This window comes from Orcinus orca, chromosome 21 (genome assembly GCF_937001465.1).
Source record: "Orcinus orca chromosome 21, mOrcOrc1.1, whole genome shotgun sequence".
NCBI classification, from domain to species: Eukaryota; Metazoa; Chordata; class Mammalia; order Artiodactyla; family Delphinidae; genus Orcinus; species Orcinus orca.
This window is the reverse complement of record NC_064579.1, coordinates 4,456,772-4,475,478: the sequence shown is the minus strand read 5'-3', so window position 1 is coordinate 4,475,478 and position 18,707 is coordinate 4,456,772. Positions and strand designations below refer to the sequence as shown.

At 36.4% G+C, this 18,707-nt stretch overlaps 1 protein-coding gene across 1 annotated transcript in view; it reads left to right on the top strand.

The window, feature by feature from the left end:
* Positions 1 to 18,707, top strand: part of ADAM18 (ADAM metallopeptidase domain 18) — a 77,661-nt gene that overhangs the window by 19,133 nt on the left and 39,821 nt on the right. Inside the window, exons 11-12 of the mRNA XM_049704218.1 lie at positions 12,520 to 12,656; positions 15,819 to 16,002. Coding sequence (XP_049560175.1) covers positions 12,520 to 12,656; positions 15,819 to 16,002 — 321 coding nt within the window. The remainder of the gene's footprint in view (positions 1 to 12,519; positions 12,657 to 15,818; positions 16,003 to 18,707) is intronic.

Genomic DNA, 18,707 nt, shown 5'->3' with positions numbered 1-18,707 from the left:
ATCCGGACACTTAATCACTGGTTAATTTGATCTTTCTTTGAGCTTTCTGTAAATGATATAATAGAGTGTGTGTTCTTGTGTGTGTCTGCCATATATTTCCTCAAAATTACGTCTGTGATAGTTATTCATGTTTGTATGTGTAGGAATAGTTTGTTCATTCTTTTACTCTATATTTCTAAATAATATGCCCATTAAATTTCTTGAGTATTCAAATTTAGGCATTATCTATTGACTTCCTATGTTGAAGTCAGAATTTAACATCCTAATAGCTCATCATTTCTACATTCTGCCTCTTCTATTCTTCCTCTCTATAATTATACAGATTATTAGAATTGTGTTTAATTCTCTGATGAGGCAAATAATGAACTGAGATTGTCGCCTTTATTGCATAACTTTTGGTTCTTCCCAAATTTGTAGTTACATCATTACTGTTTTTGTCCAAATTCTTTAATTAAGTTATAAATTGCCTCCACTTTCCTACATGATTCAGAAATTCCTTTTTTTTTTTTTTAACTCTATAGATGTATTTTTTTTTTTTAAACCAATCTACGTTGGACTTTTTGCATAGCTGTTTAAGAATCTTCTGTCTTGTCTCCTTTGGAATATGTGTATTCTTTCCTGGCTTGCTTACTCATTTTGGTTAGAATACACACTCCTATAATTTACTGAAAAAGTAGGTGGGTAGTAACTTGTTTGGGAGTTGCGTCATTGAAAATGTAGCTATTTTAGGGCTTCCCTGGTGGCGCAGCGGTTGAGAGTCTGCCTGCCGATGCAGGGGACGCGGGTTCGTGCCCCGGTCTGGGAAGATCCCACATGCCGCGGAGCGGCTGGGCGCGTGAGCCATGGCCGCTGGGCCTGCGCGTCCGGAGCCTGTGCTCCGCGGCGGGAGAGGCCACAGTAGTGAGAGGCCCGCATATAGCAAAAAAGAAAGAAAGAAAGAAAGAAAATGTAGCTATTTTAAAAGATTGGTTAATTTTGGTTTTGAAATAATTGCACCTTGGAATTTTAAAAGTCCTCTCCTTTTACTTTCTCTTTAGAAATTTAACACCATTCTTAGTCTCACTTATTTGTATGTGGTCTGCTTGTTTTCTCTGCAGAAACATTTAAGATCTTTTTATCATTGCGAGGTATCTTTTATCATCCAATATGCTTGTTATATTGATGCCCTTTCAATCTGGATACTAATTTACTTCTGACCTGAGAAATTTTATTATATCAATATTATTTATTTGCTAATCTTTTTCTTTCCCTTTCCTCTCTGGAACTTGGTTAATTATATATGAGAGCATTTTGACTCATCATCTATTTTTTTTCTCTTATTTAAATTTTTTCTTTTATTTCTACATCCTCTAATATTTCTTAATATTTATATTGTGGATCAGTCTCTCACTAGGTGCTCTCAGATCCATTTTCTGCTTATTACCTGCTCTGATTACATCATAAGAACAATATATTCCCTGGGCTTCTTTGGCTTCTGGCTTTTGGGTATGTTCAGCAAATGTGGATGATTGGAGAGAGGAAGGGAAGTGTCATAGTGTGTTTACATTCTGGCCCTGCCTGGAGCAGTGCCTCAGAACCATTGCTTCCTGGTCGTGTGAAACATCCCCTCCCTCTGTGCTTTTTCCTCCTGCTTATCAGCACTTGTTTATGAATTCTAATGACAGTTCCTCATTCATACACCCAACCAGTCTTGGCGTTGGTAGCAACATTCTGCTTTTCTAGTCTCAGAGTCGCCTCATCATCCTCTGTTGCTTCAACAATAATTTGTTTGTTACCTGTTACTCATTTGCTTTTATTAAATTCTTCTTGGATCCTGTGATGGCTTTAAAATAATCTCTTTTTTCTTGTAACTACTAGGCAAATATAGCTGAGAATCACACCCCAGATTAATTGTTCACGTTGCAGAATTAAAAATGCAAGGTGGCACCGGATCTGTTATTTTATAATTAGGGTATTAATTGGAAAGGAGTGAGACTCTAGATTTGGGATGGTAACATTGGATGAACCAAGCAAGACGAATCTGATAATTCTAAAACCCCAAATCTGTCTAAGGATTTTTTGTAGTAGCTGATCCTCATCTGCCTGGTGAGGTGAGCCTTCTAGCTTCTCTTGCTTAGAGATCCTCTAATGACATTATTTGAGTTGGATGCCTTATAATGATACATTCACTTCAAGTTCTATCTTAAGGATTAGCAAACTGTAAGTAAAGGGCCAGATAGTAAATGTTTTCAGCTTTGCAGGCCATGTGATCTGTGCAAGAGTCAGTGTAGACAGGTACAGATTAATGAGCAAGACCATGTTTCATTAAAGCTTAATGTATCACTACTAAAACTTGAGTCTCATATAATTTTCATTTGCCACAAAATAGTGTTTTTCTTTTGATTTTTTTCAACTATTTAAAAGACTTAAAAAACATTCTTACTTGCAGACTTTACCAAAACAGGTCACAAGCCAGACTTGGTCTCTGGACCATAGTTTACTGACCCCTGCTCTATTCCCATCAGCCCTTATGTTCACTGATTAAAAATAAAAGTTGGGAGGGCTTCCCTGGAAGGCAACAGTTTATAAACCAAAGAAATGGGGAACAATTGAAGGAATAGATATTAATGGTTCTAAACAAAGAAGAACAGAATTATATTTGATTCATACTAAATTTATTAATATAGGTGAAAGTACTTGAGATTTTGGATTTGGGGTACCAACTCAAACATTTGGGATTGTTTTTAATCATTTTATTGATTGACTGACATGTGTGATCAGTGATCATCTACTTGCTGTGAACTTGGTGTAATGAAAAGAAAGGAATTCATTGTCTTATAAACATGGAGCTATTGGAGTATATTTATGCTGTCCATCAAACTCACCCAACTTTTATCTATGCTTCCTGTGGTGACTACCCTCTGTAGGCTGGGAAAGACAGTTAGTTATATGAGCTGTTTGATAGACTGGAATTCTCTGTGTAGATAATTAGTTCATCTGAGAATAGAGATAATTTTATTTATTTCATTTCAATATGCATGCTTTTTCTTTTTCTTGACTTATTCCACCAGGTAGAATCCCCATTACGTTGTCGAGTAGAAATGGTGAGAGTCCTAATCCTTGCTTTCTTCCCAATCTTTGAGGAAATGCATCGTCTTTCACCATTTTGTACAACGTTAGTCATAGGATTTTTGGTAGATGTCCTTTATCAGGTTATGGAAGCTCCTTTTGATTCCCACGTGTTTAGTGTTTTTTATTTGTTTGTTCTTCCAGAAATTGATGTTAAATTTTGTCAAATGCCTTTTTCTACATTTATTGAGACACATATGATTTTTATTCTTTAGTCTGTTAATATGGTGAGTACATTATTGACCGATTTTCAGTTGTTGAACGTGCTTTGCATTCCTGCATTGTCTTTTTTTAATTTATTGTTGCCTTTGAGTTGGTAACGTTTTAAGAAAATTTGCCTTTATGTTGATGAGTTACATTGAACTTTAGTTATCTTTTCTGATATTGACTATTTCTGGATTTGATATCAGGGTAATAATGACTACATAAAATGAGTTATATTTTCTCCATTTCTGTTTTTCTGAAGACTTTGCTTAGAGCAGAAATAAATTAAATAGAGGGTAGAAAAACAATAGAAAATTTTGACAAAGCTAGTTGATTTTTTTAAAAGACAAACACAATTGACAAGCCCTTATCTAAACTAAGCAACAAAAAAGACTCAAATGGATGAAATCAGAAATGAAAGAGGAGGCATTACAATGGATGTCTGATAAATGAAAAGGATAATAAAGGAGTATTAGGAATGATTTTATGCCTACAAATCAGATGACCTGGAAGAAATGGATACATTCCTGGAGACATACAACCTAACAACACTGAATCAAGAAGAAACAGAAAGACTGAACGGTCCAATAACAAATAAGGGGTTGAATTAGTATAGTAATCCAAAACCTCCTAATAAAGAAAAGTCCAGGACCAGATCGCTTCATTGGATATTTCTGTCAAAAATTCAAGGAAGAATTTATATCATTCTTCTGAAAATCTTGCAAAAATAAATGAAGGAGCACTTCCAAACTCATTTTATGGGACCGGCATCACCGTGACACCAAAGCCAAAGATGCCACAGGAAAAAAAAACTACGACCAATATCCCTGGTAAACATAAATGCAAAAATCCTCAACAAAATAGTAGCAAACCAAATTCAACCAAATTCAGCATATTAAAAGTATTATACACTATGACCAAGAGGGCTTTATTCCTGGGATGCAACATATGTTTAACATAGGTTCAACATATGCAAAGCATTCAATGTGATACACCATGACAACAAAATTATAGAGAAAATTCACATGATCATCTCAATAGAATCAGAAAAAGCATTTGACAGATTTTAACATCCATTCATGATGAAACCTCTCAACAAATTTCCAAAAGTAGAAGAAAATTACTTCGATCCAATGAAGGACATGTATGAAGAGCCCACAGGGAACACCATAATTAATGGGGAAAAACTGAAAGCTTTCCATCTAAGATCTGGTGCAAGGCAGGGATACCAGCTCTCACCACTTCTATTCAACATGGTACTGGAGGTCCTAGCCAGAGCAATTAGACAAAAAAAACCCAACAAACAAACAAAACAGAGAGAGAGAAAGAAAGAAAGAAAAAAAAAGAAAGAAAAGACATCCAAATTGGAAAAGAAGTAAAATTATCTATGTTTGTAAATGACATGGTCATATGTGTGAAAGTCCTAAATATTAAACAACAATAACAAAACTCTTAAAACTAACAAACAAATTCAGTAAACTTGCAGAAACAAATCAATATACAAAAATGAGGCATGTTGGGCTTCCCTGGTGGTGCAGTGGTTGAGAGTCCGCCTGCCGATGCAGGGGACACAGGTTCGTGCTCCGGTCTGGGAAGATCCCACATGCCGCGGAGCGGCTGGGCCCGTGAGCCATGGCCGCTGAGCCTGCGCGTCCGGAGCCTGTGCTCTGCAATGGGAGAGGCCACAGCGGTGAGAGGCCTGCGTACCACAAAAAAAAAAAAAAAAAATGAGTCATGTTTTTATACACAATGAACTATCTGAAAAAGGAAATTAATAAACCAATCCCATTCACAATAGCATCAAGAACAATCAAATACTTAGGAATAACATTAACCAGAGAGGTGAAAATTTCTAAAACACAAATGAAAGAAGTTAAAGAAGACACAGATAAATGAAAAGACATCCATATCCACTGATTGGAAGAACTAATACTGTTAAAATGTCCATATTATCCCAAGTGAGCTGCAAATTCAGTGAATCCTTATCAAAACCTCAATGGCATTATCTACAGAAATAGAAAACAACAGTCCTAAAATTCATGTGTAATCACAAAAGACTTGGGACAGCCAAAGAAATCTTGAGCAAGAAGAACAAAGCTGGAGGCATCACATTTTCTGATTTCAAAATATGTTACAAAGCTGCAGTAATCAAAGCAGTATAGTACTGGTATAAAAACAGCTATATAGACAAATGGAACAGAATGAAGAGCCCAGAAATAAATCCATGCTGGAGATTGGGGCAGGATTAGAGGAAGTGAAAATGCCACAGTGCTTTCCTACTATTTTTAAGTTGTCAATAAAAAAAACTTAATAAATATTTTAACCTAATATTCCAGTAGTGTTTTAAAATACAAGTTATAAATTCTCAAGTTGCCTTTTTCTAGTTTCAGCATTCACTTGATTGCTGTAAATCTTTTACTATTTTCTAGAGTTCTGACAAATTTGATGCTGATGATTTTTTTCTCAAATTTTCAGTATTTTTGTGGAGCAGCAGGTAGGTCCTTGGAGCTACCTACTTGGCCCTTTTCACTGATATCTACTGCTTTATACATTTTATTTGGTTGCCTACTTTGAATTATACCTTGCTGGTTGCTGCATATTTATGTGCATGTGTGTGTGTGTGTGTGTGTGTGTGTGTGCATGTGCGTGTGTGTGTGTGTGTGTTATTTTTCCTATCCTAGGACACAGTCAAGTTACTTGGAAAGAGTTTGATCCTGTCCAGACATTCTTTCAAATATTCTCAGGTGGCAGCAGGAGGCATTTCATACAGAGTGAATTTGTTCCAGACTAATCAGGAGACAGTAGACTTCTAAGTCCCTCTATCCAAAGCCCCATGAATTATGAATGTTTCTATTCTGACTGGTGTGCCCAGCAATTATTCCCAGTTCTGTGTGATTTCCAGGAATTATTTCATCTGCTCTCTTTGGGTTCTTTTTTTCCCAGCCTTGAGTGATTGACTTAACTTTTCCCAGAGTGTTAAATTGTGCTACTTCATGTCATGGGTACAAACCTTGCAATCACTGAAGTCCATAAACACCTTGCTTTAAGCTACATATGTTACAAAACTCACAAGATGTATATCATGCTGCAGTTGAGTCGTTTATAGGTATTGTAGTATGATAGTGTTTTTCATGTCTTCTAAACAATATCCAGTTGTCTAGTGCTTCTCTCAGTTGTGAGAGTTGTTGAAGCCTCCAACTAAATTATGTATGTGTGTATTTATTCTTTCAGTTGTATTCATTTTAGCTCCATATATTTTGCAGCTCTTATGTTTGGTACCCAAACATTTAAGATTATTATATTTTATTGGCAAATCAAACCTTTTATTATATAATATCCTTTGTCCATGATAATTTTTGCTCTGAAGTTAACTCCACCTGTTATTAATGTAGCCTCTCCAACTTTCTTGTGATAAATGTTCACACACTAAATCTTTTTTCTTAACTACTTTCATCTTTATATCTTATGTGAGTTTCTTGTAAACAGCATATAGCTGGAACACGTGGTTTTTCCTACATTTTGCAAATCTGTGGCTTTTAATCGGTATGTTTAGACAGTTTGCATTGAATCTAATTGTTGATATGTTTGTATTTCAGTCTGTCAACTTAGTATATGTTTTCTGTTTTATCTTTCTGTTTTTTGTGGTCCTCCGTTGGCATTTCCAGTTTTTATTTGGGATACTAGAACAATTTTTAGTATTCTATTTTGATTTATTCATCATAGACATAAGCAAATGTGACCCACCAGCCAAATCTGGCCTGCCACATATATTGTAAATAAAGTTCTATAGGAACACAGCTATATCCATTCGTTTACCTACTGTCTATGACTACTTTCCTGATACAACATCAGAATTATAGTTGTGACAGACACTATATAGTACACAAATATGTCCTCTTTACAGAAACGATCAATCTCTGATTTTTAGTGTTTTTCAATATTTCTCTTTGTAAAGCATTTTTCATGTTTTCTGTAGTACGATTACACACACAATCACATACACACAAGTTTGTGTACCAGCATTATACCATTTCAAGTAGAATATAGAAATGTTAACACCATATTTTAGGTCCCAAATCATGTATATAATCATAAAACAGGGAATTTTATGATATAATTTGCTGAAATGTTACTTTTCAGTACCTTGAGAAGTATATCACACTAAATTATAATTTTTGTTTTTAACCCTGAAACATAATTTTTTTTAAAAAGTCAAATGAAGAAGAATAGTCTATTATATCTTCTCATATAAATATCCCTTCTGTCCCTCTTTCTTCACTACAGATGTTACAGCTCTGAAGCAGGGCTATTGGAACATAGTCTCTGAATTTCCCTTCATTTTAGAATGTGTTCACTTCTTTATTCTTCAAGGATATTTTTGCAGGATAAAAATCATTTTCAGCACTTTGAAAACATTGTCCTACATCCTCTGTCCCACATTATTTCTGATGAGAAATCCTCTGTCATAGTAATCATTGTTCCTGAATAAGCAATATGTTGTTTTCCTTTGGCTGATTTCAAGGCATTTAAAATTTTTCTCTAGCCATGTAATTATGATCTGTCTGGGCATGGACTACTTTGAGTTTATTGTCAGAAGTTTTGTGAGTCTATTAAATATGTAGATTTGTGTCTTTTGCCAAATTTGGGAGATTTTCAGCCTTTTTTCCTTCAAGTATTTTTCAGCTATGCACTTTTTCTCCTCTTCTGGGCCGCTAACAATGTTAATGTTAGATTTTTTTGTTATTGTCCCACTGCTCCTGTATTTCTGTTAATTTTTTTAAAAAACTATTTTCTCTCTGTTTTCAGATTGGATAATTTATACTAATCAATCTTTTTTTATATATAAATTTATTTATTTATTTATTTTTGGCTGCTTTGGGTCTTCGTTGCTGCACGCAGGCTTTCTCTAGTTGCGGCGAGCGGGGGCTACTCTTTGTTGTGGTGCGCAGGCTTCTTGTTGCAGAGCATGGGCTCTAGGCGTGTAGGCTTCAGTAGTTGTGTCACACAGGCTTCAGTAGTTGTGGCTTGTGGGCTCTAGAGCACAGGCTCAGTAGTGGTGGTGCACGGGCTTAGTTGCTCCACGGCATGTGGGATCTTCCTGGACCAGGGCTCAAACCTGTGTCCCCTGCACTGGGAGGCGGATTCTCAACCACTGCACCACCAGGGAAGCCCCTAATCAATCTTTAAATTTACTGATTCTCCCTTTTGACACCTCCATTTTGTTACTAAGTTCATTTATTGAGGTTTTATTTATTTTTTTATTATTGTATTTTTCTGTTCTGAAACTTTCATTTGGTTCTTTTTATATTATCTATTTCTTTGATGAGATTTTCTGTTTTTTAATTTCTTTTAACAGTTTTTGTAATAGCTTGTTGGAGCATTTTTATGGTAGTTACTTTAAAATCCTTGTTGCAGAATGCAATGTATGAACCATCTTGGTTTTGCTCTCTGTTGATTGTCTTTTCTGATTACAGTTGAGATATTCCTGGTTCTTGGTATGATGAGTAATTTTGGACTGTATTCAGGATATTTCTGAGAATTATGTCAGGAGACACTGGTTTCTCTTTAAATCTTCCATTTCAGAAGACAGTTTATTTTCTAAAATACACATTCTGGATCAGTTTTATGGGCCATTGTTCACACCCCAATTCAGTTTTCATGGCCTTTTCAATGATATCCTTTGTTACCTTGAACATTGTAACGTTCATAGGGAGTCTGGATTCTGCTGCTTTTCTCTGATGAGGGTTGATTTTGTGTTTGCTTGTTTTGTCATGCAGTGCTCTTGGTTAAATTTAGAACAGCAGCTCTTCATCATGAACAACAGCTCTAGCCTCAGCTGAGATCTTCAGTTGTGTTGAGGCTGTTCCATGTATGAGTGTCTCAAAACTCAGCCAGAAATGTGGGGGTCAGAATTTGGAGGGTCTTCTTTCTGAAGCTTTCTGCTTGTGTATTTCGCAGTCATCATCCTCCTCGTATTCACAATTTATATTTTCCAGGCCAGAAATAGTAAACATTTTTTCCATGAGTTCCCTGTGAACCCATATGCCATGTCTATTACACCTGGCCTGAGTCTAAACGTCACAAAAACTGTCTCTTTCTAGAGTTAGTTTCCTTTGAGCATGGACTCCTGACCAATGCTGCAAGCTTCTGTTAATGCCCGGCAGGCTCCAATTTCTTCATGACCTGAAGTATCTATTAGATTCTATACTATAGATTCCAAGTCTCTATTGAAACTGTCCAATATTCATTTTTCTTCTCTATGTTTTTCCTGTATTTGTGCGCACACACGTGCACAACACACCACAGCTCTTCCTGCCCCCCTCCCCCAGCTTTATTGAGGTATAATTGACAAATAAAATACTAATATAATTAAAGTGTACAGTGTGATAATTTGATGTAAGTTATTTATTATTCTCAAAATTAAATTAATTAATATATCCATCACTTCACATAGCTTACCTTTTTTATTTATGAGAGTGCTTTTGATCCACTCTCTTAACAAATTTCAAGGATATAATACAGTATTAGTAACTATAGTTGCCATGCTGTACATTAGATCCTCAGGACTCATTCATCCATCTTATAACTGAGAGTTTGTAACCTTTTGCCAACTTCTTCCCATTTCCCTAATTCCGCAGCTCCTAGGGACCACCATTCTCTCTGTTTTTGTGAGGTCAGTGGTTCTCGTCTTTTTTTTTGTTTTAGATTCCACATGTAAGTGATCCCATACAGTATTTGTCTTTCTCCGTCAGCACCTTTTAATCGCCTTCATGAATTTCACCCATCTCACCAGCAGTCCCCACCTCTGCTAACCACCAGTTTGTTCTCTGTATCTGAGTCTGTTTCCGTTTCGTTTTCTGTTCGTTTGTTTTAGATCCCACATATGAAATCATGGGGTGTTTGTCATTCTCTGTCTGACTTAGTTCACTCCGCATAATGCCCTCAAGGTCATCTGTGTTGTCACAAATGTCAGGACTTCCTTCTTTTCTATAACTGACTAACATTCCACTGTATACCTACCACGTTTTCGTTACCCATTCATTCACTGGTGAACATGCAGGTTCTTTCCAAGCCTGGGCTATTGAGAATAATGCTGCCGTGAACATGGGAGTTCAGAAAGGGGTCTCGTTTTCTTTGCGTATATGCCCAGAAGTGGCTCTGCTGGCTCATATGATATGTTTTCAATTTTTTGAGGACTGCATACTATTCTGCACAATGACTGTATCAGCTTACATTTCCACCAACAATGCACCAGGGCTGCCTTTTCTCTGTGTCCTCATTCATTATCTCTTTTTGATATTACCTATCCTATCTTGTAGAAGGTGGTATCTCACTGTGGTTTTGATTTGTATCTCTCTGACGAATAGTGATGTTGAACATCTTTTCATATACTTGATGGCCATTGATATGTATTATTTGGGGGAAAAAAGTGTCTGTTCAGGCCCTTTGTCCATGTTTTAATTGAGTTATTTGGGGCTTTTTGGCTGTTGAGTTCTATGAGCTCCTTATATATTTTAAAAATCACCTCATCAGGTATACGGTTTGCAAGTATTTTCTCCATTTCCATAGGTTGCTTTTTCATTTTGTTGATTGTTTCCTTTGCTGTGTAGACATATTTTCTTTTGATATTGTCCCACTTGTTTATTTCTGCTTTTGTTGCCTGTGCTTTTGATGTGAAATCCAATAAAATCATTTCCAAGACCAATATCAAACAGCTTTTGCCATATGTTTTCTTCTAAAACTTTTACAGTTTCAGGTCTTATGTTTAAGTCTTTAATCCATTTCAAGTAAATTTTTGTAAGTGGTATACGACAAGTTTCCAATTTCATTCTTTTGCACATCATAGCTCTTTCTAATCTGAGGATCTTTACTGATGTCATCTTTTTTATTCCTGTTATTAATTTTTGTGTGTAATCTACCTTCTCTTCCTGCACAGTATAATTAAGGGCTTATTTTATTCTGTAGCATGGCTTTATACAGGAGATTTGTTTTCAACTATATAAATATGAAAGTATAAGACTGTTTCTCCTTTCTGTGTGTTGGCATTAAAAGTCCAGCTTCTGGTTCCTATATCTTGCCCTAAAACCTGGTGGTTAGCCAGATATCATCTCTCATGTTCTGATTTGTCTTTAGACTCCTTTCAAATCCTGACACTGGGATTTTCCCTTTTTTTCAAGAGAGGGTACCTACTGAGTCATTTTTCCATGTTGCTAGATAATATTCTATGTTTTCATTCACACACATGCACATACATACACACAATATTTTTTCTTTTAGGTATTAATTCAGTTTTACTCACTATGTATTTTTATTGATGTAGAAAAATCAGAGAAGTTCTAAGAATTTTTCTTGTAATGATTAAAAATATGAGAAAAGTATCACAGTTTATTTATCCAGGTTAAATCATATGAAATGCCACTCTGCACTACCACCAATCTTTTTTTGGTAACATCTCACTTCAAATTTCTTTACCATGGCCTTGCCTATATCTCGAACTTCCGTTCTGTCATTCCTTCACTTCACTCATTATACTACAGCATTTGAACAGGTTCCCATACAAGCTCCCTACCGCTATTAATGAGGCTGGGTCATTTTCCAAACTTTCTATCTTGGCCTAAACATCAATTCCACAGATTTTCCTAAGTATCTTATCTGTATCTTATACCCCTCCTCAGAATTCTCTATTAGAGCACTCCATTTCTTCAGAGCACTTTTCATGATCTCTCTGTATTTGGGGAGTTCGTTATTAATTTCCTACTAGTTTTCTTTCTCCACTTTTGTAATATAACTGCAAGTGTGGACAAAGTCCTTTCTTTCATGCATGCCACTATATTCTTATCTTTTATCATAGTGCCTGACACATGTGTATACTGAATTAATAATTGTTAATTGAATGAATTGATTTAATAAGAAAGTTAAATAAATGTGTTTTATATTGTTTACATCAGAAACACTAAGTGTGCTTAAGGCTATAGAATCTGGGCATGCCTAATTTTACACCAGAGGATATTGGTAGTTTAATTACATTTTACTTTATATCATGCTTCTTAATAAATTAACTATTTTATCAAAATAAAATATAAAATATGGTCAACATGAAAAGGTATTAAAATATAAAATTTTATAGGAACAAAACTGTTTTGATGTATTACTTGCTTTTGTTTTCTTCTTATATAATGGTTTTCTCTTCAACCTTCTTTATCTTAGTATCCAGGTGCAATAACATTGGAGGGATTTTCCGTTATTATAGCTCAACTGCTTGGCCTTAAAATAGGATTAACATATGATGACATCCGTAAATGTATCTGTCCAAGCGCTATGTGCATAATGAATCATGAAGCAGTGTAAGCCTTGTTTTTTCTTTTGAATTTATTTCACACATATATTTGTGAGGTTGTTTACAAGACATGATGAATTTATTTTTTATACTCAATCCCACGTCAAAAATTAGGAAGGAATGTTGTGCGTGAAGAGATATCACACTAATGAATTTGTTCACATGATATAAGACTCCAGAAAGCGGTAAACCCCATGATAATGAAATATTCACTCAAGGGAATTAGAGGGAAACTTTAAAGATTTATGAAGACTATGAAATATTGAATTCACATAGATACTGTTGTTGTTTTTGTTCTTGTTGTATCTGTTGCTCAAGGCAAAATCACCCTTAACAATATAACGTAGTACTAGTAGCTTTGGCTATTATTTTGAGGGGAAAAAAAAGAAGAAAAGATTTGAAGAGGAAAATAATTGTCCTTCTTTGCAGTTATTATGCTTGACTACCTACATAGAGGCCACAGAATCAGTACTCAGTCAGAACAACATCAAAAAATTCATCAGCGTGATCAATCTTGAAAACCATTACTATGTGTACAAGTATGTGTATACCAGCACTAAGAAAATAGATGACCTATTATAAAATGTCTAATTTTTTCAGAAGAGGTTTATAAATTCAGTGCAATCCCAATCAATATTTTAGATTCTTTTTAAGGAACCTGATAAACTCTGTGGGGGGCAATAGGATGGAGATGAAGGTTACAGGCAACCTTTTGGGGATTATGAGGTGGGATTTATAATCAAAGGAGGGATTTTATTGATGGGAGACATGACATATTATCTATAGATTGATCAAAATGAAGAGAAGAGGAAGAAAAGATGATAATTTTGGACATATGAAGAGTTAAGAGCAAAATCATGGAGGAAATTAGAGAGGAGAGGATAAATTCAGTTACTGTGATAGAACATTAGGAGAGTAAACAGATAGAGACGTAGGGAATCTGGTTAATGGAGGTGTAAAGATGTAGGGAATCTGGTTTATTCTGATAGGAAGCTTTGATAGAAGATGTGAAACACTTATCTTGGAGACTGGAACTTAGAAATGACTTAGGAAAGTGATAGGATTGTTGGACTTGTTGAAGACATATTTTGTAATTACAAATTTAAGATTCATTCAAACAGCTACCAAAGTGCCTATGTAAAAGAGAGCAGATAGTTGACATTTTGCCAAGTTAATGCCCATGGAATCAGAAACAGTTAGGGCTGCAGAGGATGCTGCGTTCTCCTGAAATAATTATTTCAATTTTTTTCCTACCCCGCAATTGGAACTTTGGATAAGAAATCAAAGTATTTCAAGGCAGCTGCCTTAGCCCAACTTATTTTATAGCTGTCTTTAGACCCAGAGGTAGTCTTCCCCACAAAAAGCCAATTATTTAATATTTGTTTCAAATGCCTTGTGTCTATTATATATGTATGTGTGTGTGTATATATATATCACTTGCATTTCTTCCTTCCCATGGCCATCTTTTTTGTGTGTGTGTGGTACGCGGGCCTCTCACTGTTGTGGCCTCTCCCATTGCGGAGCACAGGCTCCAGGCGTGCAGGCTCAGCGGCCATGGCTCACGGGCCCAGCTGCTCCGCGGTACGTGGGATCCTCCCGGACCGGGGCACGAACCTGCGTCCCCTGCATCGGCAGGCGGACTCCCAACCACTGCGCTACCAGGGAAGCCCCCCATGGCCATCTTTTAAGCAAAGATTTTAAAAATTAAATTGTTTTGTACCCACCTTAAATAAAAGTTCCAAGTTCTAACTAAAACTTAATTTTCACTCAGAAAACATGTGGTCCAAGTAGAAAATAACCTCTGAGTCCCTGCGTATTTTTAAACTAATTTTGTGTAAAAGGATGTCAGTGCTCAGAGTTTGTAGCTTTTTGCATGAGAGTGGCCTACAGAAGCAGAATGGCACAGATGCCGATTAAAACAATGTAGTTGGGACTTCCCTGGTGGCGCAGTGATTGAGAATCTGCCTGCCAACACAGGGTACACGGGTTTGATCCCCGGTCTGGGAAGATCCCACATGCCACAGAGCAGCTAAGCCCATGCGCCACAACTACTGAGCCTGTGCTCTAGAAACCTTGGCAATTATATATTTCTTTCCTCGAAGGCTCAGGAGACAACCCAGGACTTCTGTCATCTCAGATATAGCTGTTCAGGCACGATTATTTCAGACATGATTGCGTAGAGTGGCACTGTGCAATAGAAATGAAATGTGAGCCTCATATAGAACTTTAAATTTTAGACTAGCTACATTAAAAATTTGTTTAAGTAGATAAAATTAATTAGTGATGTATTTTAATAAATTATTTTATTTAACCCAGTCTATCTGAAATATTATCATTTCAGCATGTAATCCATATAAAAATTGTTAATTGGATGTGTTATATTCATGTGTGTGTGTGTGTGTGTGTGTATTAGTGCAGAAAGTCCAGGGTCACACCCATGTTATCAACCTGAGCTACCAGAAGAATGGAATTGCCAGCAACTGAGAGCAGTGGATGGAGCAGACTTGGTGGGCAAGAACAGTAGTTCAATACTGTACCTCGCGTATTTGAAATGTCTATTGGACATCTGTTAGACATAGCTACTAGACAGCCCACTGGAAATGAACATGAAAATATAAAACTTCAAGGGACTTATATTTTAGTGTAAAATTTAGGTCATATGAAAATATATTAAAAGATACAAACAAAAAATCTTATTTTTACATGATGTGAAACTACTATGTAGAATAATAAATATTGAAATTGGAAGGAGAATATGGGAGGGAACACAATTTCAGATAATGTCAAGGTAGACCTCTCTAGAAGGTGACATTTGAGCAAATATTTAATGGAAATAAGGGAAGGAAGCTTTCAATATGTAAGAGAAGAGCATATTAGGTAAGGAGAAAGATAGGTGATGATAGGTAGGTAGATAGATAGGTGATAGATAGATTTAACCATTATACCTCATTGCTTTCCTGTAAAGATACATTTTCAATGCTTATTTTTTTTAATGTTAAAGATAAGCAATGATAAATTAAAAATTAATCATGTTTGACTTTGTCTCCACCAAGGTACAAGTTTTTCGTTTGAGCCATCTTGCAATTCGTATCATTATACATGGAGCATTGTTTAGACGTGGTTTTATTAGCTAGGTTTACTTAACCTGAGGACTGTTATTTCCTTTTAGGGTTTCCAGTGGTATAAAGATGTTTAGCAACTGCAGCATGCGTGACTATAGATATTTTGTTTCAACATTTGAGGGTCAGTGTCTTCAGAATTTTTCAAAACTGAAACCATTATATCAAAATCAGTCGGTGTGTGGTAATGGGATTTTGGAACCTCAGGAAGAATGTGACTGTGACAGTGAACAGGTGAGTAATTAAGACTGAAATCTGAGCACCATTTCTTATGTTTCCAGTAAGTGGTCATGGCATATATGGAATGATATATGCAACTAAGTCTTCAGTAGAATTAAGATGTGAAAATGAGGATAAATTAAGACGTATGAATCATTTCCCCACACCTCTTCAGCTGAGAAGACAAATGAGTCGTGAAACCTTGGTTTGAAGACACCGTTCACAATTATACCAGTAGAGAGATTTTGAATATATGGACTAAATGAATTCCCTTTTAGCCAAATCATATGACCTCAGTCTCTGTTTTCTCTACAAACTTCTGAATTTGGTCCAACTTTTTTCTGTTTCTTATGGTTGCAAGGATGTCTAAACATTATAATGGATGTTTCTTAATTATTCTCAAACATTCCTGCATTTCTCAGTTTCAGGATGATCAAAATTTGTTCTGTTTACTCATTCTAAATATAAATGTGTAATCTACTATAGTTCCATCAACCAAATGTTCAATGCACACTATTTTCAAGTGATAGGACCAGATATTTAGTATGTTATATCATTATTTTGTAATATTTAATAATTCCCCCTATTTAAATTAAAAAAATTTCTTCATGATTACTCCCCCAGTAGTTATATGAATTTTTTATCCAGCTACAAAAATAGCTAACCACTACCTGTTTACATAACTTTAAATCCCTACACATTCTCTTAATCATCTACCATTTCCTAAAGTTTATACATACATGTATGTGTGTGTGTGTCTCTATATATATGTATACATGTTTTCCAACTATCTCAGATTTTCCAATGTCATCTTAGTTTTTTTGATAAATACATAGTACTGTGCTCATCTTGCATTCACCTACCCCTAAATATGTGCCAATTACTTGCCAAATACTCTAGTTATATTTAATGAAGGATAAAATGAAACAACATAATCTAGGGCTAAATCTACACATTGTGAATTTCCACAACTGCAGGCTGTAGGCCGATTAACACTTACAGCAGATGCTGTCAATGCTCTGCCAGTATTTCCTTGGCATTGACTGTTCCTGTAGAGTGTTTTTGCTTCAAGTATCTGATACTTTCTGTTGCAGTGCTTCCTCTGGCCTCAACAGAGTAGAATACTCAGCCAGTTATCAGGGAGGACTTAATGTACTCAGGACTATCGATCGGCCCTCAGATAATTATGATGGTAAATAAATGTCCCAGATTCCTTGCCCCTTAGGAGGAAATTTTCTGAGGCATGCTTTACATCAAAGTTCTACAAACCATAGCCAGTGGGCCAAATTCAGCTGCCACTTATTTTTGTAAATGTTACTTAATTGGAATGCAGCCACACCCATATGTTTACATATTGTTTATGACTCTTTTTGTGCTACAACAGCAGAGTTGAATAGTTGCAACAGAGACCATATGGCACAGCATTTCAGCAAAACTGAAACTATGTGCTATTTCATCCTTTACAGAAAATGTTTGCTGTCCCCTATTCTGTGTCATTTCCCAGAGGTACTTGTGGGATTTAGCTTTATCTTACAGGAGCAGCAAACATTTCACAAACCCACTCGTACTGTCTTGCTTCCCTTCCCTAACATCCTATACCAGCGCTTTGGTGGTTGGCAGAATGGACCTTCAAATACGTCCTCACTCGAAGCCCTGGAATTGGTGGATATGCATATTACATGGCAGAAGGTGATGTGCAGAACTAATTAAGGGTATGGACATTAAAGAGGGGACATTATCCTGGATTATCTGGGTGGGTCCTGGCTAATCACATGAGCCCTTAGAAACAGAGAATGTTCTCCAGGTGAAGTCAGAGAGATGTGGCAGAAGGGGGCTCAAGTAGCCTTGGAAGGTGAGAGGGACTCAAGCCGCCGCTGCTGGATGAAGACACAGGGAAGCACAAGAAGAAACGCTGATAGTTTCTTGGAGAAAAGACAAGCCCTTGGCTGACAGCCACCAAAGAAACGGGAAGCTTTTTCCCACATCTTGGTTTTACCCTTGTGAGACTGTCAGCAGAGGACCTGACCTAGTTTGCCTGTCTGAAGTTCTGAGCTACAGAAAGTATGAGGAAATTAACTTGGGTTATTTTAAGTCGCCATGTTTGTGGTCATTTGTCACAGCATCAGCAGGGAACTAATACACCTTTCAAATAAATTACTCATATGCATCACTGTTTCAGAGTCTGTCTCTGGAGAAACTCAAACCACATTAGCTGGACCAGAAATTGTCCTAGGAAGCAGACACTCAAGATAGGTTTCTGAAGGTGGATTTCATGCTGGCCAGATAGTAATATGTACTCATGTACTCATTTCTGGGCTTGGCACATTTGAATAGATGCACTGGAGAAACTTAACACCTCCAAATCCCTCAGAACCCCCTGGGCTGTGAAGTTACTGCTCTCCCCATGGTGGGGCAGAGCAGCATCACATTGCCTGTGGACCAGAGAGACTTAGATGAGACGGATGTCTCACAAGACGATGCCTGTTCTTCTCAAGATCTGTCCCTGCCTTCCCTTGTTGGTACTAGACCACTAATTAGTCTCAAGTCTAAACGCAGCCCAAGTGAAGACATACCCTCTGCTATTGGAATAAAGTTATTTTTTTTAAATTGTAGAATTTGCTAGTATGTGTGGACAAGAACATGGAGAACATGCCAGGGTTGGATGTTAAGGATGTTGACCCCAAGATATTAAAGTATAAGCCTGGAAAAGGAGGATGCTG